Source organism: Molothrus aeneus, chromosome 3 (genome assembly GCF_037042795.1).
Source record: "Molothrus aeneus isolate 106 chromosome 3, BPBGC_Maene_1.0, whole genome shotgun sequence".
Lineage (NCBI taxonomy): Eukaryota > Metazoa > Chordata > Aves > Passeriformes > Icteridae > Molothrus > Molothrus aeneus.
The window spans coordinates 54,420,774-54,445,652 of NC_089648.1; the positions used below are offsets into that span (position 1 = coordinate 54,420,774).

Genomic DNA, 24,879 nt, shown 5'->3' on the forward strand with positions numbered 1-24,879 from the left:
AGCACTTAAAAAGCAGTGGATTTAAAACCTGTAAGCGCTGTTACTTGTGAGAGACCTTCTCACTTGTAATCCGTTGAAGCTGTTCTCATAGGGCAAATTCTGACCCTGACTTCAAATAACATCTTCAGTTTTGGGGTGTTTCCCCACAGAAGCAAAGGAAGGAGGGAGTCCTCATTCACATTTCTAACTGTATCAGCTTGCATAATTGAAGATAATACTCTTCCCTTTAAAGGATCTTTTATTTAAATCACCATATTCATCATTAAGAAAAAACATGAGCTTGAGATTATAGCATCTAACTTTATTCCACATTCCGAAGCTTCCTGAATGCTTGCAAAACATTTCTTTCAGATGTGAAAACAAGTTTTAGGCTTCTGACAGTCATATTGGCTATGCACCAAATGTGTTTTTTTAGTCTCCCTAGTCCAGGGTACATAAGAAATGTTTTGATATCCAGTGCAGATTTCAGGAGGAAAAAAATATACAGTGCATTTAAGCTTCCCTCTTTACAATGTTTACTAAATACAGTATAATACAAGTAATAATTGTGTAATAATTGTGCTGTGGAAAGTTCTACTGTAATGTAACATGCACTTACAATCCAGAAGTAAAAATTTACTCATCTAAAATGATTTCACTCTCAAGGAACAAGCAGTTTTGGCCAGCTGGATGCATGCTGGGTACACAGCTGGTAGGGTAAGTTGTCTCTTCCACAGTCCATAAAACCCACTAAACAAAAGGAGCATGCTTGAATTCTACTTTTTGTAGTCTGGTTAGAATAGGCTGCATCACCTATTCTATAAGAAGGACACTTTGAACATATTTTTGCATGCAATGAAAATCTCTAAATGTAAAAAAAAATATTAATGAATGAAAAAGCATAAATTTCTTTCTTTCTCTCTTTCATCAGAGGACTGCTATTTTAAGTTTGTAGCCTGTGATCAGCCAAATGCAGTGTTACAATCTTATCAGCAAGTTCTGGGTGTGCTAGAACCATAGTGTGCACAGTGAAATGCTCTGTAGACTCTGTAAATGGTTGTTCTTCTAGCAATGACATACATCTCTCCAGATGTGCTGCACACTAAAACAATGAAATCCAGTCAGTAAATAGTATGCAAAATAATTTGCCTTTACAATAAGGAATACTTGTTGTTTACAGTAAGTATTGCTTGAAGCTCAATGTTTTTAGCATTATTTGTGAATGGGTGGATATTGGGCTGGAATACTGCAGATCAGAGATGTTTCCCAAATGCCAGTGTTTCCCAAAGGATGTTCACCTCAGCAAAGGGATGCATGCTGCCAGTCTCCAAAAGCCTGGAAAATCTGGGAGATGTTAAGCATTTTGCCCATTCTCAAAAGCTGCTGAATCTTTGTCTCTCCCAGAAGAGAGACAAGAACTTGTTCTCCCTACAGAAGCTCCCTCAGAATCAGGAGTCCTGAGGTTGGTATTGCCCAAGCCTTTTAGAAACAACGGGCATATTTGCATTTGCAGTGTGGAGTGTGGCAGCTCCTCTACTTGTGGAAATTCTTCACCCTTAATTTGAAAAAATTTAACAGGAAACTCATACAATAAGACTTAATTTGGGTAAGACCCATTTGTCTCTGTTATTTCCAAATCCTGAACATTTGTCATATCACTGCAATTAGTCTCTACTAAGCCAGGGGTTAGCTTGACATGACACACATATAAAAGTCAAGAATACATGTAAGCCTCAACTAAATACTTCATCTTTATCTTCATATCCCAATTCATTATACAATCCCTGTATTCAGCCACAGATGTCTGAAATCTTGTTTTAGTGAAAGACAGGATTTCAATGAATAAAAGAAAGAATTAAACATTGGTACAATTTGAGAAAAAAACATTTGAAATAAGGAAATGACTAACCCCATAGGAAATCAGGAAACTTAATTAAAAAATAGTTGTCATTCATACTGCTTATCTGGATAGCGAGAGCTAGAAAAATGAAACATGAGGAGCTCTGCCCATACAGCCTCACTGGGTATTAAAAACATGACTACCTGTTCTGCTGGCTGCTGACAGAAAAGTCTTTATAATTGTTATCATGCATTTAGTATGTTGTTCAAAACTTTGTTCATTAAGCTATATATACTTCACAATTTTTTTTCCCACACTGTGGGGAATTTGAAACAAGCGTCCCTAATATGGGTCTTTTCAGATCAGATCTTTGCAATCAACAGAACAGGATGTCTACAGTAGCCAGGACTGCATCCTCTATGAGGTCTGCATCTAAGGTTCCTCAGACTGAAGCTTTTCTGGGGTTATAGCAAGAAAGTGGGTAACAGGAGGCGCTCTGAAAATGTAACAAAAACATGTGAAATCAAAACTTCTTAAAAGAAGGAACAGTGACATTTGCATTGATGTGCTGTGTATATCAGTAATCTCTAGTATTATCTGTTTCTTCAAGAAATGATTTTGTTTTTATGTGGCAGCATTTTTCCCTCTAAAATAAAGAGACAATAGCTGCAATTAAAGATACAACACTATAAATATGCAAGCATACAGCAGAGCAGTAAATAAAAGCCAGCAGGGCAAAGACAAGTGATCTCTCAGACAGTGGGATGTTGGGCTCCATGAAATCACTTCTACATGCCTCTTGGCAAAGTATGTCCCCTCTGCAGCTGCAGATAGAGACTTCTCAGATGCACTTCTGTGCATCTTCATCATGCACAGAAAATTGTTCAGATAATTGTGGTTCCACCTAAGATGTATATGTGTGTTTGCAGGAGGCTGAAGCTCAGGATTCTGGGAAAGCTTTTATGATGGTTTCATAGGCAGGAGGTGGGGTTTGTGTGGAGTGGCAGATGCGGAGGTTGTTGTTAGACCAGTGGAATTCAGGTCGAGTCAAGCTGTTGGTGGTGCTTGCCACAAGGGTTGTGGTGGTGTTTGTGGGAGTGAGGGTGATCAGCTGACTGTTCGTCTCCACAGGCAGGGGAGGACACTGCAGAAAAGGGTGGAAGGTGGATGCGCGGAAGCTGGACTTCCTGGGGAAGGAGTTGGCCTGCTCCAAGGAGGCTTGCCGCTGGAAGGTGAGGCTGGCCAGGCTGAGGTTGCTCCGACGTTCACAGCTGCTGTTGCGGTAAAATCCAGTCCTGCTGGCAGTGTGGCCGTGGGAGGAGGGTCTGGACCGACGGCTGAAGGATGAGGGGCTCCCCTGGGAGATGTGGGCACTAGCTCTGCGACGGGACAAGCAGGTGAAAAATGCCCAGATGATCCCTCCAATCACCAGTCCAATCACCATGGACACTGTGAAGGCTATTGTTATCTGCTCTGAAATACAGCAAAAATTAATCTCAAAGTTATTGAAGTAACTCTGAGCGATATTCCTGCAAGAAAATTAATTTAAGATGCCAGCCTCCTAAAACGATGAAATGGCCCTTAGGTCTTAGTAACACATGAACTTCACAACACAAACACAACAGTTGAAGGTTCTCTTACTACATAGTATTTGGGTGTTTTGTGGGGTTTTGGGGTTTTTTTGGTGTTTTGTTTTGGTTTTGGGGATTGTTTTGGTTTTTTTATTGGTTGCTTGTTTACTTTCCATAATTCAACAACATCCAGAAAATGAAAACAATGAAATCCAAAAACGCATATTTAATATCAGTTTCTGTACCAAGGCAAGGAAAGTCTTTAGCCTTTCCCAGAATCAGCCACTCACCAGCTCCAAGTGTTATAAAACTGCCAAGTATTTCCTTCTCTGGGCAATAGGAGGTGTGGATTTATGCAGACTTGTCCTTCTGGTTATAGACCTTTATGGTCTGTGTGTATGTGTTTGCAAACTCACCTATTAAAACAGTGATGCACCCTCTGCCATGCTCTTAGTGGAGTAAGCTCTGTATTTATTACAACATGAGAACACTTCCCAGCCTTTTACTGCTGAGCAACAGATAGTTTAAATCCTCACAGTAATTAATGTAAATGACTATATCCTAAATAATTTTGGTCAGAGATAACCATTTGTAATACTAAGTCTCTTGAATATTTCCTATCCCCAATGACCAATTTAAAGATGGATTAATCTGCCATTAAGAAAAGTCAATTTCTAGCTCTTTTAGAAATGTTTTTAAAGCCTACAAGATCTGAAAAAGAACAAACAGAAAAACAAAACCAATGGCTAGGATTTTTTTCTCTTGCACATGGTCTCACAGGATGGAGAGATGTGATTTTTCTTTGTATATTTCTAAGAAGAGGACAGTTACTTCAGAAAACTTCACTCGGTTTGCAACTGAGCACCAGCATTATTGCTGTTGTAAAAAGTCCAGATATATACTTGTAATCCTGGATAAGGCCTGAAATAAATGCAAAACCTTTATAGATCCTCTCAAAATTCAAGAAGGGTTTGGATCTAAAACAAGAAGGAACACTATGTTGACAACTGGTGGAGCAAAGAGGGGATAAGCAAAAAAATATCCATGGGACACCTTGAAACATGTTTGTTCTGTCTGTACTGTTGTCTCATATTTGTGAAGCATTTTTGTGAGAAAGCAAAATGTGTTCATTAGATAGAGGAAGGTGAGTAACTCCTAGAGCATACTGAACAGCAGGCCCAATAACACTGTGCCAGACAGAAGGTATTAACTCCAGGACTGGGATGCACACATTAGAGGCTCAGAATTTTCTAGCAGCCACTAAAGAGTTTCCTCTGAATTTATGGTGCTGTACAGTCATTTCCAAGCCCTATAATAATGACGGTGCATCTGAGTTGTGGGACTTGGCTAAAGCAGGTGCTGAAGATGCAAGGAGAATGAGCAGCCTGACTGATGGCTATGGAGAGCAGCCAGCACACCATGAAGAGGGAGGAGAGGTGCCAGGCAGGACTGATTTGCAGACAGAGGCACCTCAGTACTGGCACCCTGGAACAGATTGTTTTGTTTTAAGTCAGCCCTTAACTTAGGACAAGACACTTCAGGAAAGCGGAAAGAAGCATTATCTTTGCTTCCAGTAGAAGAAATGTACATGTTTATTAGTTAATTGCACTTTAAGAAGCAGTCATTATTATCTTCCTTATCTACCTTCTTACTCTTCTCCCTTCAGGGAAAAATTGCTTGTGCTGTGATTCATACTTGGAAGACTCACAATCCTACTGTTCCTGGCCTGTAACCTCTGCTTTCAGGTAAGCTTATAACATTATCCTTTTCAAATAAAGACTGGCAAGGATAATGCATTGGATATGGTTTCAGGGGGCTGCTCCCTCTCAGGAGAACTTTGGTGTCCTTTCCTTCCAAGACAGATCAGACTTGACCCTAAAAGACAAATTTTCTTTAAGCTCTAATTTCTACAACTCAAAAACTTTTGACTGGACACACTAAAGACAATTGGTGACTGCCCTGTCTGCTTTCTATAAGAACCCACAAGCAGCATCCTGCACTGCAACTCTTGGCTTCAGATCAGATCACTTATCAGCAGCCTTCTTCTCACAAGCTCAGTGTGATTCTGCCCTTTATAAAACATCTTTAGAGACACAGCAGGACTTACTGTGCCCCTTTTGGTCAGGAATAGCTTATTATGCCATTTTAATAGATCGAATACACTCTGTTACTGCAAGTTCCTACTCATACTCCCAAAGGTGGGAAGGGAGAGCCAGGACTTGGTGACCTCCAGTTGAATAAACCCCAGGGGGAGTCCTGAAGACAGCACTTCCCACGCACTACTGCTGTCCCTGCATGGCTATGGGAGCAAGAAATAATCCTTTCTTGTGCTCATTTCTTCTGCACTTCAGCTCAAATGCTAGCTGGTTGTATTTGAGGCTGCCAAGGAATCCCCCAGGCACAGGGCTCTGTGCTGCCAATGGATATCCCTGCAACTCTTTGGGCTCTCAGCTGGCAAAGGGGATCTCCACGGGGCTCAGCAGCCTCCAGCATAAGCAGAAGCACAGCAAGCAGCACAAGTGTACCTGGCTCTGGGGTTGCACCATGGTGAGGATTTGTCCCTGTATCCCTTGAGTCATGATTTGCACCACCTGCACAATCTAACCAGAGTCTCACACTGTTAAAAGCAGATAAGGGAATTGACAAAAGTATTGAGTGCAGCTCTTCAGTCCTTCCCACGTGCTGTTCCCCTGTGCTGGAGGTACAGCACAGATAATTATCCCTTTGGATAATGGCGTCATTTTCTTTAACTTGGTTAGTTCTTTTATTTCTCTATCTCCATATATGATGGAAAAATCGAGGGTCAAATTATTCCCTGATGAAGCACAGCTGGGTTCACACTGACTATTTCAGTTGCCAGGACTCCATATGTTCTCTTCTCCATTTGGACCTACATTTAACCCCCTTGGTTCTTATTACAGAAATATCACTAGACCCATTGGTTACGGACATTTCATTTTTTCTCTTCCAAAAATCTCACTGACTTCAGTTGGAACGGTGGGTCACTATTGGGTGAAACTTGTTCTTTGCTTACTCCCTGCAGAGGATGAATTTCACAGAAATGTAAATCTGTTCTAAAACCTTATATTGTGGAATTGTAAATCTATACCCATTGATTTCCTCTTTAGAATGTCCAACAATCACAGCCCTGAGGTACATTGGAGAAAATATTATCAAACAGAGAAAAAGATCAAAGACAGAGTGGGACTTGCTGCACCTGGGATTTTGAGTGGAACATCTGGCCTTCACCAAATTGTTTTTCTCTTCCTTAATCTGGGCAGTGGCAGAGCAGAGCTAGCCTTCGGGGGGAGTCAGGATGACACTGATACAAAGTGTCTCCCAAGGGGCCATTGTAATAACTTACGGTTTCCTGAGAGCTGTGCCTGTCATTCTGTCCTCTGCTTTTAAGGAAAACAGTAAGAAGAAAGATCTGGGGATAAGTTAGGGATGCTGCTAAAAACAACAACTACCCAGGGCCCAGTCCCCTAAATATGTTTTTGATCTGGATGTTTTCAGGCTGCTCACACTGCCTGCTTTATTTGATTGTGCCACAACGGAAAAGATTCGATAACTCACCTCAGTCAATTCTCCGTTCTCACCTGTAACACCAGCTGAGGTGAAGAACAAAGACTTTTAACAACAATGCAGGACAGACTTTGAGGTACAAAGTCAGAAGTGAAAGGCTAAGGTAAAAAAGCAATTGGATATCTTAGCCACTTTACTTTTCTATCTGTGAGACTTCCAAATGACAATACAAAAAAGGTTGGTATTTCAGAACCCACAGTAACACCCATAACTTCTTAATGTTACCCCCAGGTCTGAACATTAAGTCAGCACATTTGTCAACCCAATATCTATCTAGATCAGGCAATTTCTTCTGAAGTCTCCCTGTTTCCTCATCTCTAGTTTCTACATGCAGTGTTATGGAAATGTGGTACTACAGGTTTGTGCAGGGGATTATTGCATCTGCTGTGCAAAACTTTTTCTTGATCATTGAAGCTTTCTTTAAAAATTTCATAACTTCCATGAACTATATATATTAAGGGATAGCATATATCCTATCAAATTGATCACTCCTGGCAAGTGCTTATTTCTTGACAGAATCCACACTGGAGAAATTTAGACACAATTTAAACATCACATTAGTAACATGTGATGATAGACTGGCTGATAAGATGTTTTTCCTAGGACTGGGCCCTGAAAATTTTTTTCCCATCTGGCCTGGACACCTGAAACAGAATCAACCAAAGGTGGCTCATACCAATCAGTAAGTCTTGTCAGAAGTGTACTAAGTTCTCTACTTCCTCTCTTTGGGTTTACCTCACTGAAAAATAGCAACACAATCCCTACCTATTTCAGTCTCTGAAATACCCAAAATCTTCATAAAATAGATTTGATTTTTGTGATAGAGTATCCTACTTCTATCATGTAGGCTTGCAGGATTCTTGCAGACATACCAGGGCAACTTTTACTTCTGCGAATTTCATTTTCTTTCGTTTTATGGACCATATCAGCCATCCCTTTGAATTCAAAACACATTTGTGTTGGGGATTCATTTTCCCACGGAATCTCTCTCTTGCCCTCAGCTCTGGCTGCAATGAGCTGCAATGAGCTGAAATAGGACTTTGTCCTTGACCTCAGGAAATCCTTGGGAGCTGTATATTTCCTATACCATTATGGTAAGTTCCCCAAGGTGTAAAATTAAGGTGGACACAGGATCTTCCTTCCCCCATGCTCACAAATATATGCTTTGGAAAACTCTACAGCTGGCCATAGTGAGAGAGTAGTACCTTTCAAACTCATGTAAGCAGCACCCCCAATGAGAGCATCTCAGAGCATGAACCAGGGTAGGGTGGAGGAAGATAGGAGAAAGTACTGAATGCAAGGGAAAGAGAAATGGAAAAGACTCTTTTTGCTAGCTCTCTCTCCTTTATGTGATGTCATATGCCAGCTCCTCAAAACTTGTTTAAGTTGGTAAGCATTCCTCTCCCTACATGCACACACATTTGCACCAGCAACTTCAGCTTGCCTTGCCCCAAAGCTGAAAAGCCTTGGTAACTAGTAGAGGGTTTGATTTCAAACATGAAAAAATCAGCTCAGCCTTTTTTTTACTGAGATGATCTTTTCCCAAAATGAAAACTCGGTGGCAAAAGCAGGTATAAAACACATGCAAACCAGGAGGGGAATTCATGCCTCACTCATCCATTGCACAGCTTAGTATAGAGCACCAGCTAGTGTACTAAAGCATGAATTGCATTCCACACTTTACAAAGCCATTAAACTGACAGTATCAACGGTTCAGACGCTATTTTTGAGCAGTGTCAGGTTTCAAGCGAGGTTCAGCTGTCATTAGCAGAGGATCATAACAGAGCCTCTTCTGTGCAAAACCAGACTGGACCAGCCAGGGTTCTTCAGAGCTTGAACAAACTCACAGCAACTTCCTCACAGCTCCAGTGTTAAGGACACCTTCCTGTCTGAGCAACCAGGAGCCACTCCGGCAGTGACACTCATACCACCAGAGCTGGGACAGAAACCCTTTCACAGCTACACCCCCTGACCCACACAATCAGACCAGGTTTCCTTACCAGCTCAACCCCTGGTGTCCCACAGCAGAGTCTCAGAACTTTAGATCCTAAAAATCATTTGATCAAGATGCAATAACAACAGCCTCCAAGAAGGAACCCAGAACAAAGGAAACTCTAGGCTTTTATGCCCTCATAGTCTAAGGGTGGGAAAATCTGGGGTGCTTGGCTCCTACTGTCTCAAAGAGTCCAAGTCCGATCCCGCGGCAGGGCCACAGGTCCCTGGGCCCATTTTTTATGCAAAGGGTCAGCAGGTCACAGGGTCCTGCCTCGGGCTCAGCCTCCTGCCCCCCAGAACACAGCCTGCAGCTGTCCCTGCAGCTGCACCCCAAGTTACCTGCACTGAGTGGATTCCTCAACAATAGCAAATGTACAGCTCTAATCTGAACAGGCTACAGCTACCCATCCTCATGTATCCCAGGCAACGAGTTGGGAAATGAAGTACACCTGGGGCCCAAAGAGCCACCACTTCTTCCCACCACAGAAGGCTTGAAATAAGTAGCAATACTTGAAATTTTATGCTGGTTCTACCAGCTCCAAGAAATAATTTTAAAGCTGGGGCTAGTATCAGTAGCCAGCTCCTATGCTACTGTTGTCATGCTGAGCTCAAAAAAGCAATTTCTTTATATCTGACAAGTGTTGATATTACTATCTTCCCAATTGCCACTAATTGTGTTACCAAAACAGCCTCTCATTAATCATTTGTAGGCAGCCCATGATTCAGTTGGGTGGATGAATCAGTTGCTGCGTAATATCAGCCAGCTGTGATCTTAGTCATGGCAACTTCAAGAGACTTCACACATGACTCTTGTAAGATGACTGAGGGACAGGCTGCAGCACAAATTGGTTCAGGTAGTTGTGATGTCCAGAAAACAGAATCTGTAGGGGAAAATTAGCTGAAAGAAAAGTAGACTGTGCAGGCATAAGAACTAATAAGTGAGATAGAGTTGCTGCCAGAAATATCAGAGCTCTGCATTCAGACACAAACTTGCTAAAGGGGTGTTTTATTCTGCCTGTGCTACTGCAAGATTTACAGCAACAGAGAGTAATTCTCCCACTTCCCCTAATAACAGGCTTTTTCATGTCCACAGCAGATAAAATAAGAAGTGTTGAGTTTAAAATAAAGCAAAGGAAATTAAAAATCTGTTTCTAGCTATGAGAACAGGTAAGAACTAGCATAGATAATCCAGGCATGTAGTGCATCCATCCCCAGTAAAGATTTTAAAAAGCAACATCAGTCAATCCTGTTAATCCTGTCTTGAAAACAGAAGGTAGAACAAATGACAGCTCAAGGTCCACACTGGCATAACTGTGCAGTTTCTAAGATTTTCATCAATCAGGTAAGAAAATGGGCTCCAGAAGCATCAAAAAATTATTAATTAAATGACAAGTTTAAAAAAGAAAAAAAAAATGTAGTCCATGCTTTTGGATCAATGCTCCTTTTGAAATGCAGAGGGGCTGGTTGTTCATCAGAGGGTTAACTTCACAAATGAGGAACCTATCTAGGAACAAGATTGCCCTCTGTTGGAAACTGATGCTGGAATCGAAACTATACAGAAACCACCTTCATTCTGGTAAAACAGGGAGCCAGAAAAAGCTATTGAAAAACATTCCAATAGAAGATTACAGAGATTTTCTTAGTACCTCAAAAACCAGAAAAATTCTGAATTGCATCACCACAAACACTTAGGGCTAGCATTTTGCAGAGGCTTTGAAAGTGAAGTAAACCAAGGCATAGCAAAAGTGTTCAGAAGTTTAAAGATGTAAAGCTTGCACGGTTTTGTACCTTGATGCAAATATCTGCAATCATGGAGGAGCATAAGGCTAAGTCTGTTCTTAAATTCATATTTCTTGACATCCACAGTGATATCCAGAATGATCTTCATGGACTAGAGTACATTTGCTTTGATTACTAATATAATTCATTGTGATAAAAAGCCAGAGGAGTGGAATATGCCATCTCAATATCCCACAAACCAACTCAGAATTAATGATGTTCCCGTGATATTACTGGCAGTTGATTTTTAATGGAATGACAAATAAAGAGTAATTGTAAAAATCAGAAGGAAACATCTAAGATAGAGATGTCAGCATGTTTAATTTAATGCCTTTGGCACAACTATGTAAAACAAAGCAAAGACTCCTTCAGGCATACTTTGTTACTATGTGGTTTCATTGTGATTCCTAGTGCATAACAAAAGCAGTAATAGAGTTTGATCATTTCCGCATATGCAGCAAGCAATCCTCTGGCCAGACTTCTTACCCACCTCACAAAAGCACAGCTAAGCTATAGGGCCTCTTTATAAACCTAAATCAAACACTAAATCACAGTCTGACACAGAACAATATGGCATTATACTTATTACTTAATTGATTAAAATAATTTACACCTGAGAATAAGGAATCTCATATGTGAACAGACCTTAAAATTAATCAGAATTTTCTAAAACTTTTAAAATTAAGGATGAAATACTGAAATATGTAGCCTAGATTTAAGAAAACTGAAGACATCCAGAGGTGGAACATAACACAAGTGTTTGAAGGTGTTATTGGGAAGAATGTGAGGAATATATAGAAAACATCCTCATTCCCACCATAGTAATTCTTTAGTCAGTGCCTGATCCAGATACAGCTTCAGGTGGAGCTCACTCTTACTTTAAGAACCCACAAAAGCCAGGAATTATACTGGAAGTCCAAGTCTTATAAGAATATAGAGAAGAATATTTCAAAAGATTCAGAGTAAGAAAGCACACTCTGAGTGCCTGGAGACACTAGCTACACTAGAAAAGAAGGGTGACATTTCAGCCTTCCCAGTGCATCCTATACAGAGTGGCTCCCAAGGCAGTGCTGGCAGTAGTGCTGAAGGCTCTGCTCATGTCCCTGTGAGGCTCAAGAGTCCCTTTCTGTCACCTGAGGCAAGACCTTGTTTCTGCTCCTTGCTTTTGGCAGTGCAATCTCTCTCCCTCTCCCCCTGCAACCTGCTCATCTGTTCCCCTGTTTCCCAGGAGAGGAGCAATCTCCCCTTTACAGTTCCATAGCTCTTACTCTCCCTTTTGAATACACACCATGTATTTAGCAAAATATTGGAAGGTAATCCTTCCTACGGCAGACAACTTGGAACTAGATGATCTTTAAATTCCCTTCCAAGCCAAACCATTCTATGATTCTATGATTAACATAGATAGAATTAATGAAATGTGCAGCATGGTGTCTTGGCAGAAGTTGAAAGAAATTTATTGAGGCTCAAAATTGTGACGTTTCTCCAAGAGAGTCCTTTCTCACTCATAACATACTGCCTTTGAAATACTTCCACAGTGTGTTCTGCTGACAGCTGACTTCTGCATTACTTGTTCAGAAATAGACATTATTAAAAATACTGCTTACTGCTCTATTTACAATCTCATTATTTTTTGAGATTGCTAAAACAAGGACCTTCTTCAGGTGAAAATTTAAAAAGATGTACAAAGTCAAAGAATGGAAGGAAGAGCTGTTTGTGAACTTGCTGAATACTTTTCTGAAGTATCCAATAAATAAGTATTCAAGGAGCAGGAATAGTGATCTATATTTTTTTTCACTACAGTAATACCTGACCTACAACCAGAAATGCAAAAAAATCTCCTGATGCACATCTTCCTCTGGAAAAAGTTTAATAGTGAGGATTTTGAGAACACAGAAGTATGTTTATATGTGATAGTACTGTACTCTTCAGTTACTTACCTGAGGTTCAAAACCTGATCTTTCTTTGTCCTAGTACTTTCTGGGTGAACATCAATCTGTTTGAGAGAGTGCACCAAATATTTCTATGAACATCTATATCAGTGTGGGCTAAGAGATCCAATGAGGTAGCAGTCAGAAAAAATCTGTGCAACCAGAAGTTAAGAAATGCTGACATAATTTCTAAATGAATGGATCACTGATCAGAAGTATTAGTCAACTCTTCTTGACCCAGGACAAAGGATCCAGGCTGGAGAAACTATGAAGTGGGATGTTGTGCTTGTCTCACATGAGCCAGTAGTGTCTGAGATGCTGTATTTGTACCAGGCTGGCCCAGGTCCTGCTTGCCCTCAGATTCATACACTTTTCAATTAACAGAGAAGCTTAATGGCTTCCTTCTTTGCTTATATTGTGCCTGCATAACTTATGCACTTCCCACAGAAGCCACATGTTTGCTGGGTTGATTCATCTTCCATTACCCTAGATAGCAGAGAGATGGTTTTGATGTAACATAATTTTTAAAAGCAAAAAGTTTAAAATTAACAAATGTCACTCAAATGGTGAAACATGTCATAAGTGTGTGTTAGGATGCTGGATTGTGAAAGCAAATGTCTGAAATAGGGAATTAATTTTCTCCTGCAAATAAGGTGCCAGAGAAGCAAGGCAGAGTCGTCTGGTGAGAAACAGAAACTGCCATGGATCTTTCCTTCAGCAAGCATTTGTCAGATCCCAAAGAAGTTTATATGTTATATTAAACCAACTATTTTTTTTTTCTCTCCCCCATTTATTTTGCTGAAAATTTCCCAGATGTTATTTTATAACAATGCTGTATATATTTGTATTGTTGATGGAATTTTCGTTGTGGTCATTTAACAGATAAATCTTAAAATACAATTGTCTCATCTTCAATATGTGAAAATCCAATTAATGTCTTTCCTGCCTCTTCAAGTAGAAGGGAATAAATTGTGTTAGAAGAATAATTTCAGATTGCTTGGTGCAAATTCAGTACAATAAGCACAATACATTTCAAAATCAGAATAAGTACATTTTTGTATAAGTGAAACTTCCTCCTTGAGAAGCAGGGGAAAATTACATTGTTGATAAATGTTGATAGTCTTCTCTGACTATTTTAAAATTTTCTTTTATTTTTTTCCAGACAAAAGGATATGGCTATTAAATGAAAATAGTCTTAGTAAGAAAAAGATTCAGTCTTGAGCCTTAATTTTGCCTTGAGTTCCTATTTTTTGATTTTGGACATTTCATTCCTCCTCCATGCTTCAGATTAATCTTCTGTATAAGGGAGATGGTACCACACACAGCCAGTCATATGGCTCACAAAGGTTTTAACAAATATTATAAACTCATTTTAATTCCTGTTTAAAATGAATTACAAGGGTAAAATGGGAAATTGTGTATAAATACAGGGCATTTTCCTTCAATAAGTTCTGCAAGAAGAACTGAGGCAGAACCATGGCACCCACAGTGCAATGTGACCAGCAATTGTGAGTATGAACACTCTCAAGCTCTAGCAGGTGACCATGCAGCCTCAGTGCATTTGTCCTGGGGAGAACACAGAGCCCTAAGTTGCTTTGGTTTGTGACACTTTCACATTCCAAAACATTTCCTGGTGTAGTGCATGAAAGAAGAAATAGACTTTGTTTCCTACAGACCAGATTTCTGCATTTGGTGGGTAAAGAATGATGCTTCTGGCAGCTCATGTAACAACAAGCAGCACCATATAATCAGTCAATAATGTAGGTGTAATTACTAAAATGTGTGCATGCTGTGTGCTTGATTATTATTTAAATAATATTCTGAAAAACCTTTTCCTTTTCTTTGTACTACCTCAGGTTTGTATCCTTCCTGCTAAAGATGGCAAAGCATTAGATAAATCAATGGCTGTATAGTGGGGTGGGTAAAGCAGAAAAGCAGTAATTGGGATGCCACAAAACACAGCCTGAGGATGACAGACTCACTTTAAAAGAATAATTTATATACCAGGAAGAAATCATCCTCCGAATAGACAGAATGCAAGAATAAGACCGGTCTCTTCTCTTCGTGACATAGTTTGCTGCTTTCATCCAACTACAGTAATAATATTCTTTTCTTTGGGCTTGCCAGAATAAGGGCAAAGAAAAAAAACAAGTTCTTCATTAGTATCTACTTTTATCTCTCTGACAGGCTTGCATATAAGATCTTGGAATGCATTTACATATTAACTTTTTCAGTCTAAGCCTCTCTCAGTCAGACTTTCTCAATATCTGACTATTGTTATTGTCCCCTTCACTTCAGTAACAGAAGCCAAAACTTTCATGTGCTCATCAAATCTTTTACCTAATATAAAAATACACATAATGATAATAAATTTGGGATAGTTTGATAATTCTTGCCCTTCAGAAGACAGTATATGTCTTCTGAAGCAAAAAGCACGGCCACTCCAACAAACAGTACCACCATGTGCAGGAGAAGTCTAAGTGAAAAGTTGCATACAGATCAGCTCTTCCCAAACACAGCTGGGGTGAACAGGAACATGGGACATCTTGAAGCTGAGAAGGGGAAGATGAGCAATGTCTTCATTTTTAATTACATAATGGATCATGGATTTATTTCTTTTTTATATGAAAATATTTCTGGCGGACTTCAGATGAGGAGCCAGGGACCTTGAGTGTTACAAAAGAATAAGATTCACTTCTGTCATGCTGGCACTGCAGAGCTGATGTTCAAATGCAGTTGCTGCCATTGCTAACTCCTCACCATCACATGCTGTTTTTTATCTTCCACACCCTTGTTGCCATTGCTCTCAGTATCATCACTATTTATATGACTGCTGTGTCCTCTTTGAGTCACTGGCCCAGGCTGCTCTTCCGCTGCCTTGTGACACATCCCAAGTCAGTTCAGGGGAAGTGGAAAGGGGAAGATCTTCTGGTGAAGTTGACCTGATAGATAGGACAATAAAGTCTTCCCTGTAGAGATCTTAACAGATTCAAGCAGAGGAAAGGTGGTGTGTGTGTGTGTGGGTCTCACTTGCCCTAGAAGTTTTCTGGCAACCATGTTTTCTGTTCCAATTATGTGGCATACTTAAATCAGCTTCAGACTACTTGATCACTTGATATGTGATTTACTTATGTGATATTTTCTATATCTCTATCACAGGATTGTCATGCAGATCAGTATCTCATCTGAAGAGGAAAAGAAAGCAACTGAAATATCTTTAGCTCTGGAAGCCATGCAGCAAAAGTTACTCTGATGCTGCTGGGCCTGCGAGGATGCACAATCCTACAGCCCTTTCCAAGGGGGGGGGAAAGGCTGTCTTAGTTCTTATATAGGTGAAACTGAATTTTACTGGTGTTAACCTGTGTTCTCAGGGTCTTTCTGACGTCCCAGTGTGTGGCATTTGTAACAAAAGCAAAACTGGCCCCTATTCTAAAAACTCTGCTGAGATGTATGGGATTTTCATAGTCCTGATTTCTGCAAATTTAGTGTGCAGGGATACTGCTATTGTTCTTCATCAATTGAACAAGGTTACTCATTCAAGGTAAACCTGGAAATATGGCTTCACTATTAAATTTATGGCATCATGTAGCATTTCACTGAGGAGCAGGAAGGTCCTCTAGATTTAAATCTGGTAATAAGAAGGGAAACATTTCAAGGATTAAAAATTAAAATAAAGATCTCACTGTCTTTCATAGTGTTGTTTAAATGCATCATATTTTATATCTGTGTTGTACATCTGCTTCTCAGCTAAATCTACTTGAAATAATCAGTGTGTTTACAGGAAACCTTTGCAAAGCCAGAGATGCCTTTCTATCTAATCATGTGTCATATTTTACCTCATAATTTTTCTCTTGAGAACATTCTTATGAAGAAGCACAGGGAAATGATCTCTGATTTTCAAATAGGGACCTGAAATATTCTATCCATTCTATCTGATACCATCTTCTCTACCAGAAACCCAACCAAAAATCTGTCTTCCATTATGCCTATTTCCAAAACCTTATTAAAGGGAATCCAGCTTATTCTAAGTTCAATTTGCCTGTAGGAAAATAAGACAATTCAATTTCTCAGTGAATTTGGGAAGAATAAAGGTATTTTACTCCATGTTAAGAACCTTGGCTCAGGAGTCTGAATACATTTTGAAGTTGATAAAAATTTCTCATAGGAGGAGTGTGAGAAAGCTTTATGTCACCATTGCCTTTACTCAACGCAGCTACACATCCACTAAGCCAGGTATGCTTCCAGGTGTCTTATTTGACAGAATTGGAAATCTGCAGTCCCAAGGACATGGTCTGTCCACACAAGACTGACACAAAGGTGTATAGGCATTCCCTACTTCTGTCTGCACTAGACCTTGTAGTATGCACTCACACCAATCCCACATTTTTGCATATACTTTAAGGAAATTTTGGTCTAATTAGTCCATCTGACCAACATCTCCTGGGCTAAGAAAAAAGGCTGTATTTTTCAGCCAGTTTTCCTGGCCATTTCATATAGTGAATTCTCACAGTTTTCTGACTAAACTAGGAAATCCCTCCTTATTATTTACTGTTTTATGTTAGACTACTTCTCCATGGGGTTGCCCAAATTCACATGCCACTGACTGATACTAGAATAAAACACCGAGGAAGGCATTTGGATTATACACTCTTCAAAACAAGGTCTTATTCTACCATCAGTAGATGTACTTGGCTTTGAAATAAGAATGCAAGATAAACTGCTACTTGTTATTAGAAGACATAAGAGTATGGAAAGGTAGTTTGAGTAATAAAATTTTTGCCTTTTTTAAAGGCTCCATCTTGAATGAGTAAAGGAAAAAATCTTAGTCAGAAGATGAAAGGTTGGGCAAGCAATAAAGAACTATGACTAGAGAAAATTTGTAATAGCAAATCTGGAAGTATGAGCTATTTATTTGATTGTAAAAAATAGGTGAGGATTCAGAAGAAATGTTTGTTCACAATTAACTCTCATATCAACTCCATCATTATGGACACTGCTCAATGTCTGTTCAATTATTTGAGCCCCTTAATATCATAGACCATGAGCTAAAATCCCAAGCTGAAAGTCCTGAGCTGTGGATCGGTAACCCTGATGAGGCAGAATTCAAACTCTGAGATTCTAGTGTTAAGCAGACTTGCTAAAACAGTGCTTGATAAAGCCCTCTGGGAAATCTGAGCAGGAGAGTGGTTGCTGTAGATAGTGTCAGTGTATGCCAGATGGGGAGCTGCAGATTCAGATGCATTTTGCATATATATTATATGGCTGGCTGTCACACAGGAAAGGTTTTAGTAAAGGCTCCTGACCAAAGAACTCAGATATATTCCTTCAGATATGTCTGACTTCACCAGATCAATATGGTTCATTCCTTCCTCTGATAACATTTCCTTAGATCTTTCTGCTCCTTTGCCTCCCATTCACCATATATTAATGAATTTGACTTGCTTTTCATTTTTATTCTTATTGGGTAATCATAACTGGTTTTTGTATAACATTTTAACTAAATGCTAAAATGCAATGAGAGTAAATAAATTAAAAATCGGCAATATCAGTTATCACTGGAATTCAATTTTCATTTACTGTCCCCAGTTGTAAGGCTTTATCCTTACTTTAGGTCTCTGTTTTCTAAGAGTACCTATTATTTTGGAGTCCTATTATTTTGGATAAGCACTGTAAGGAAATATTCCCTAAAACACCTCAACAGAATTGCATGAAGAGGTTGAAAGAAAGCATTTTGTCTCTCTGTCTCTGCTCTCCTATTGGGGCTGCTTCCAACACAGGAGCCTGTAAAGTCTGAAGTCATCTGACTCCAGGATGATAATTTCAAAAGGAAGAAGCTCATTTTTCCACATCCCATTTCTAAACTTTTGTAGACATTAGTGATTTAACCCAAAGACTCTGCAGAAAGAGATTCTATCTCCTGGGAAAAAATTTATTCCTTGTGATATGAATTCTTTATGATGTGTGATATGCTGCCAAAGATTGCACTTTTAAAATTACTGTGTTTTTTTCCAAATCACAGAGAATTGACAAAACAAAAGACAAACTGTAAGGAAAAACTTCCAGTGATGCAGTGTCTGCAATCACCTTGCTCTATTTTGGCTCATTGCCATGAATTAAAATACCAGGAAGAATGAATGCACACACTGGGGTGATTTTGAAAAGGGAGAAAAGAGAATTGAAGAATAATAACAATTCAGGAAATACAGCCTTGAGGTTGATGGAGCACCTGAATCCAAAGCTCTAATTTTGTTTTGTTCTCCTCCCTCTTTTTTCCAGTTCAACCCTGAAGGTTTTCTCTACAAAGAGCAGTGGTGTAAATCATCTGCAAGTGTTTCTATGTCACAACTTTACTTCCTCCTTTCTGCCGGGAAGGGAGTTGCATTGTCAGCTTATTGAAATCCTCTGCCCTATTAGCAATGCCAGGATAAAAGCCCTCTGTGTGACTCTGGTTCAAAGACACTGGTCTTTTTCAGTCATCAGACTAGGAACTGTAAGTGGCCTGTAAAAAGATCCCACTGACACATCTGCTGTCAGGTGCTCCACAGCTGCCTCCAGCCTGCAGTCTTTCTGTGTGCACATCTCCAGCAGGACAGCTGGGGCAGGGCCCAGAGCCTTTTTGGTGCCGCTAAAGTATGAATGGAAAGTGTGCACAGTATGGGAACAGGAGCAAAGGGAATGAGGGCAGACCAGCCAGTGGCTCTGCTGGAAATGGGCTGACACAGACATTCAAGTGTAAGCCAAGAGGTTTAACCTGCTGCACCACACAGGTCACCACAAATGCTGCTTTTCCTACCTGCAGGAACGGGGCTGGATCTCTTGCTTATGCTTCAACACTGCCATGAATGCCACTCATGAAGGATCCCAGAAGATCCATGTCCCATGGCTCTCTAGGCTGGACTTTGCAGCGCCCAGCAGCTGTAATACTGATTGTGCCAGTGCTGCCCTTCACAAGTATTACTCCAGTGCACAAAGGGAGTGATGCACAGCCTTAACCACCATTATTGCTACACCAGTAACATGATAAACACAGCATGAGGCATTAGAATATGCTCATCCCTAATGCCATTTTCTTCAGCAGTGCACATGGTCTGACTTCTTTCAAACAAACAGACACATTTTAATGAGGAGAAGACCAGTGGGTTGAGGGAGAGACTAGGCAAAACGATATATTTTAAAACATGGGTGCATTTGTAGCTTATGAGGCCAAGCAATAATGCCTACAGTGTGTGCCAAGCAGTTTGCAATCTCAAAATGCTGGAAGCCAGCTGATATATGGCATTATTTCCACACACCAAACAAATAACACCCTGGATTCTTATTCAAGAAAAGAAAAATTGTCCTTAATGTTTTTAAGTTATTAAATGTTAAAGTTGCATTTTTAAATAGACACTTGAGTAAAACTAGACTGAAGGGCAGTCTAGGGATCTAAGTTAATGTTGATTAAAATCTGCTTGCACTTTTTCTCTCTGCTATTGTCACATTGATCAAATGTACTATTTAAATTAAATTTCCTGATCTGAAATTATATTGCTATCTATGCTGAAGAAATAGGATTGCCTTGAAGACATTTATTGTATTTACTTGTGTGCAACTGAAAATGCTTTTAGGAATTACAAGAAATGCACTCCTGGTTTAAGTGGAAACATCTTTGCTCCCACTGTTATCTTATAAATCAAAATGAACTCAATAAAGTCTATATTAAAACAGTAAAAAGTGAGATTATTTGTTGATGAATGGGTATCAAACCTTGAATTTCTCACTCAGTTATTATTAAGCCTCCTTTTGAAACTAGTAATAAAAAATATAATCCAGACTCTCTGTCTACAGTTACAATGTGATATCAGCAGTGCTGAAGTTCAGCAGAGACTGCCTTTAAGTGCTTGCTTCTCTTGTTACCTCTTCCAAAGTACCACACTGTGGATTCCCACTGCAAAGGAGGTGGGCAGCAGCTACAAAGCTTCACAGAAGCTGGCACCTGATAGAAATGAGTTCCTGCATCCTGGCAGTAGCTCAGACAACATATCTGAAACAGACATGGATATCTACAAAGACTTTGCAAAACATCTGTAGTAGGAAAAAGCCCTAGCCAAGTGAGAGTCAGGATCTAAATTTTTTGCTTATGACACATTACACAGAGGACATTTGCTGACAGGGCCAGGAGTTCTATCATAAACTCATTAATTTAAAACAGAAGAACAGTTTGATATTTTTCTTTTCCTAGCAGAAGTGATTTTAGGCCAGCAAAACATCTTTTTTGCTTCCTTTGTTTTCCTCCACTGCATAATTTAGCATTCCAAAAATACTGAGATTTATGATGGTGGCATCTGAATTCAAAGAAGAATTCCTGCAAGGTCTACAGCTAAGCAGTACAGTTATTAACTCTCCAGTCTGTCACTGATTGTAAACAGAACTTGCAAAATCAGCTTGTACTGATTTTTTAAAATATTATCATTTTTTAAGATCTTTGCCTGAGAAAAGGGGTTTAGACTACTTAGACAACTCACACAGAATGACTCATACTGAGGCGTTTATATCTTGTTTTTCTCTACACAGCTTGCTTAAGGCATGCTTGCACTGGCCTGGAGCAACTGTAAAATGATTTATATGTGCTCACACATAAGTAAGCAGAGAACAGCTTATTTGTTCATTGTTCTAAAATTCTTAGTCAGTTTTAAGAAGCTATTGTGTGAAGCTATCACTGGAAACTGGACAGCTATAGAAAACAGGATGCCTGTTCTATATTTTCCAGCATAGGGAACCAGTTGTTAGACCATAGATGGTTTATAAAATCATAAGAGATTAAATATCATTATGAACAGTTGCTTTGACTGTTTTTACAGCACTGATTTTTTTCTCATGAACTTAGTCCCTCTCAGCAAACTTTTGTGCCTATGCTGAAGTTTACACTTTGGCTGAGTCCACGGAAGATGCTGAGAAGTCACACAGGGACTTCTCAGCATCTTGCAGGGAGAAGAAATGTATCATGGTAATGTAGTAACATTCACAATACTAATTGGTGGGTGGCTTAGAAAAGAGCCTTTAAGCCATGTCCTAAAAACTCAGTTCAAAGTACTGCATTCTTATTTAATAAAGAACTAAATTTTATTTAGATCTATTATGTGTAGGTTTGGTTTCATTTGGGTTTTTTTACCTCAAGTCATGTATCTCCAGGATATCAGGAAACACACTTCTATAATTTTAAGTGATGTTTCCATACAGTGAGCTTATGTCAGTCATCATCTTCTAACATAGACTATAAAGTCACCCTTCCTAGTCTACCATACATGATGTACCTACAGGAAATAAAGAGAAAATTATATTCACTCCTCTAAAATCTAGCAGAAAAGTAAGAAAAATCTGAGAGGCATTTTCCCTTTCAAGAACCATGAAAGCTCTTCACAAAAAATCAATTTTCTGAGGTTCATCTGCTGTCAGAGCTTAAGCAAATGGGATGTGATCAGGGCTGGGTACAGTGTCAGACCAGCCAGGTGAGCAAAGAGGACGAAAGGAGGTGCTGGCCCTTTCAGCAATAACTCTGATAAGGTGTGTCCTGCTCTGTGTTGTCAAATGCAGCAAGTTTTTTTTCTGAAACAGCCATTTTAGAATTATATCCATCTTCACTGTAAAAAAATGATTGTTGTTCTTCAGAGTCCAGCAGACAACCTCCAGACAAAAGACTCAGAAACAGTAATAACTCTAATTTTTCCACAGTTAATCTGCAAGTGTTTATCAAAGATAAATATCAGTACTCTACTCTTTAGCCAATACACAAAAATGGATTCTTTTGTGGTCTCTCAGTAGGAAAATATATGTATGACTGCAGGAAGCCTAGATGGCATTCAACAGATTCTTGTTCCTCATGACAAGAAAGGAAAGGGACTTCTTTCCATCCACTTGTATGGGGGTTTTTTTCCACTCTTCTAGTGGCACATCTGTGCTACTGAAGTTGTATTTCGCTGATGCATATTATTTTTTAGTTTTAAGTAGTGGTCAGATTCCTGGAGGGATCATTGCTCAATAGCAATAATACAATAGAGAAAAACAGGTATGTAATTAATTCTAAGCTAATTGCTAATAAATGTTAAGATTAAACATAGCAAGCAACATAAGGAATCTTTGGAGGGAAAGATTTTCCACAGCAATTGCATGGAATCCTTTAAGTTCAAATCAATTAATCTAATTACCCTGAATGAATTTCAGTATAACTTATACTTTCACCTCACACTGTACATTTCAGTTTATGAACTATTCCCAGATTTGGGTGAAAGAAAATAGCCGTAATAGGTAATAAACAAAATACAGATTGAGGTAAGAATAAGGAAAATCTCACCATAAGGCGGCACAACAAATTACAAATAACTTTTCATTGCGGAGGAATAAGAATTTATTCCAAATGTTGGAACACATTTAGCCTTTGCTATCCCATTTTCATCAAGAGATGAAACAGATCATGTCTGCTGTGTAGGTACACCCATTAAGCAGTTGAGAATACCTACCTGGTCTGACTATTGATTGAAGTCAATGGACACCTTTTCAACTGACTTCAGTAATGAACTTTTACAAACAATCAATTTTGCCCTGGCAGCTTCTGCTGTCTTCATTCATTTAAAAACATGATAAAACTTTGTCAAAGAAACATTTGGAAAACAGTCTTATCACTGCAGGAAGTACAAAACCTATTCATTACTCTTTGCATCCAAGATTGAGCTTGAAAATATATACAGGTATATTTTAAGGCAATCCACAACAAATATCTGCATCTACATTAGGAATATATTCTCGAAAAAAAAATCAATATCCTTACCCCAAAACTTTGGCGGCCATGTGACTGGAGTAAAAGTACTGTTCCTATCCATAACATCCAAATAGCAAATACAGAACGGTACGTCCACAGAAGAGCAATAGTTTTCTGAATTTTGAGATTTTTGCACTAGAAGCAAAGGTTTTGTGCTGCCACGGAACTGTGTTGTTTGCCTGAAAGGAAATGGATGTATCACATTTCCTGCTTCTGGACTCGAATTAGTAAGTGCTTGCCTTATCTTGGAACACCACATGGTTCCCGAGACAGGGAAGTAGTTTCCTTCTCGTCATTTCCTCAGTCAGAGCAATTTGACTCAGAACAATACCAAATCACCTCCTTCTCTGAAAGTTTTTGAACTCCAAAAGTCCAGAGATAGAGAGATGAAAATTCCTTTTTCTTTCCTTTAAGGATTTTCTATGTTGAAGATATTCCTTCAACATCCAAAAGTACTTGTATATGGGTAGGAATTTTCAGTAAGAAAGAAATGCATCAAGAGGTTTTTAATGGACACCAATTCTTTAGGATATTAATTTAGGGTATGAGGATGGTTTAGTATTCACCATTGTTCCTTGGCTGGTTTGAGGAATTAGCTGTGCCTGACAGTGTAACTGTAAATTTTTTCCTTTCCACACCCCATTCTGAAATACGAGTTCCCTGGAACACAAACAGGCTTTGAGCTAATTGCTTGGACACGTTTAATACAATGCAGTGTTAATTCCCCAATGGAATTGTAGGTACTGCTGCTATATATAACATATAGGAATAACAACACAGCTACAGGAGAAAAAAGCCAAGACATTTAATGACATAGACCTAGAATTAATGGAGAATGAATGAACATTGATAAAATATATTATTTTGTATTTGTGTGATAATTTCTGTAGAAAAAAGTTTTTAACTATTTTCTTCTTAAATATATTTCAGGTAATGGATCTCCATAAACATTCTGCTGTGAATGGAAACTTCTGCTCTCTGAAGGGGTGTATGAGGGTTTCCTTGCCCTTATACTATAAAACCCCTAAACAACCCCAAACCCAGAAGTAGCTGTATTTATTTTTCATAATGAATATCTAGAATACCCTAAATTTAGGACTATTTCAATATTAAGATTTGGATGTGGCACAATTTTAAGACTGAACCTTTTCTGTTATGCTTCAATTTGTTTTTTTTTTCCTGAAGGGCATTTTTTAAAATACTGAATAAGGCACCATAATGGCTAATAGACACTGATAGTTTTCAAAGCTTGCGCTTAAAATGGCATATCCAAATACTGAGTTAAGAACTTAAATGAAAAAGATCTGGTTTTCAGATGACTGTGAATGAGATACAACTTCATAAGAAATTCTGGGATTATTTAGTTTCAACTGGGATACTGATACCAGAACAGATGCTGCAAAT

The 24,879-nt window shown here is 39.1% G+C and overlaps 1 protein-coding gene across 1 annotated transcript; it reads right to left on the reverse strand.

Annotated features, from left to right (window-relative positions):
• Positions 1-280: 280 nt before the first annotated feature.
• Positions 281-23,734, reverse strand: MYCT1 (MYC target 1). Its single transcript, XM_066545718.1, has 2 exons — positions 23,485-23,734; positions 281-3,292 (listed from the first exon to the last, which is right to left on the reverse strand). Exons 1-2 carry the CDS (start codon positions 23,732-23,734, stop codon positions 2,760-2,762), a joined length of 783 nt encoding a protein of 260 aa, XP_066401815.1. The 3' UTR covers positions 281-2,759.
• Positions 23,735-24,879: the final 1,145 nt, after the last annotated feature.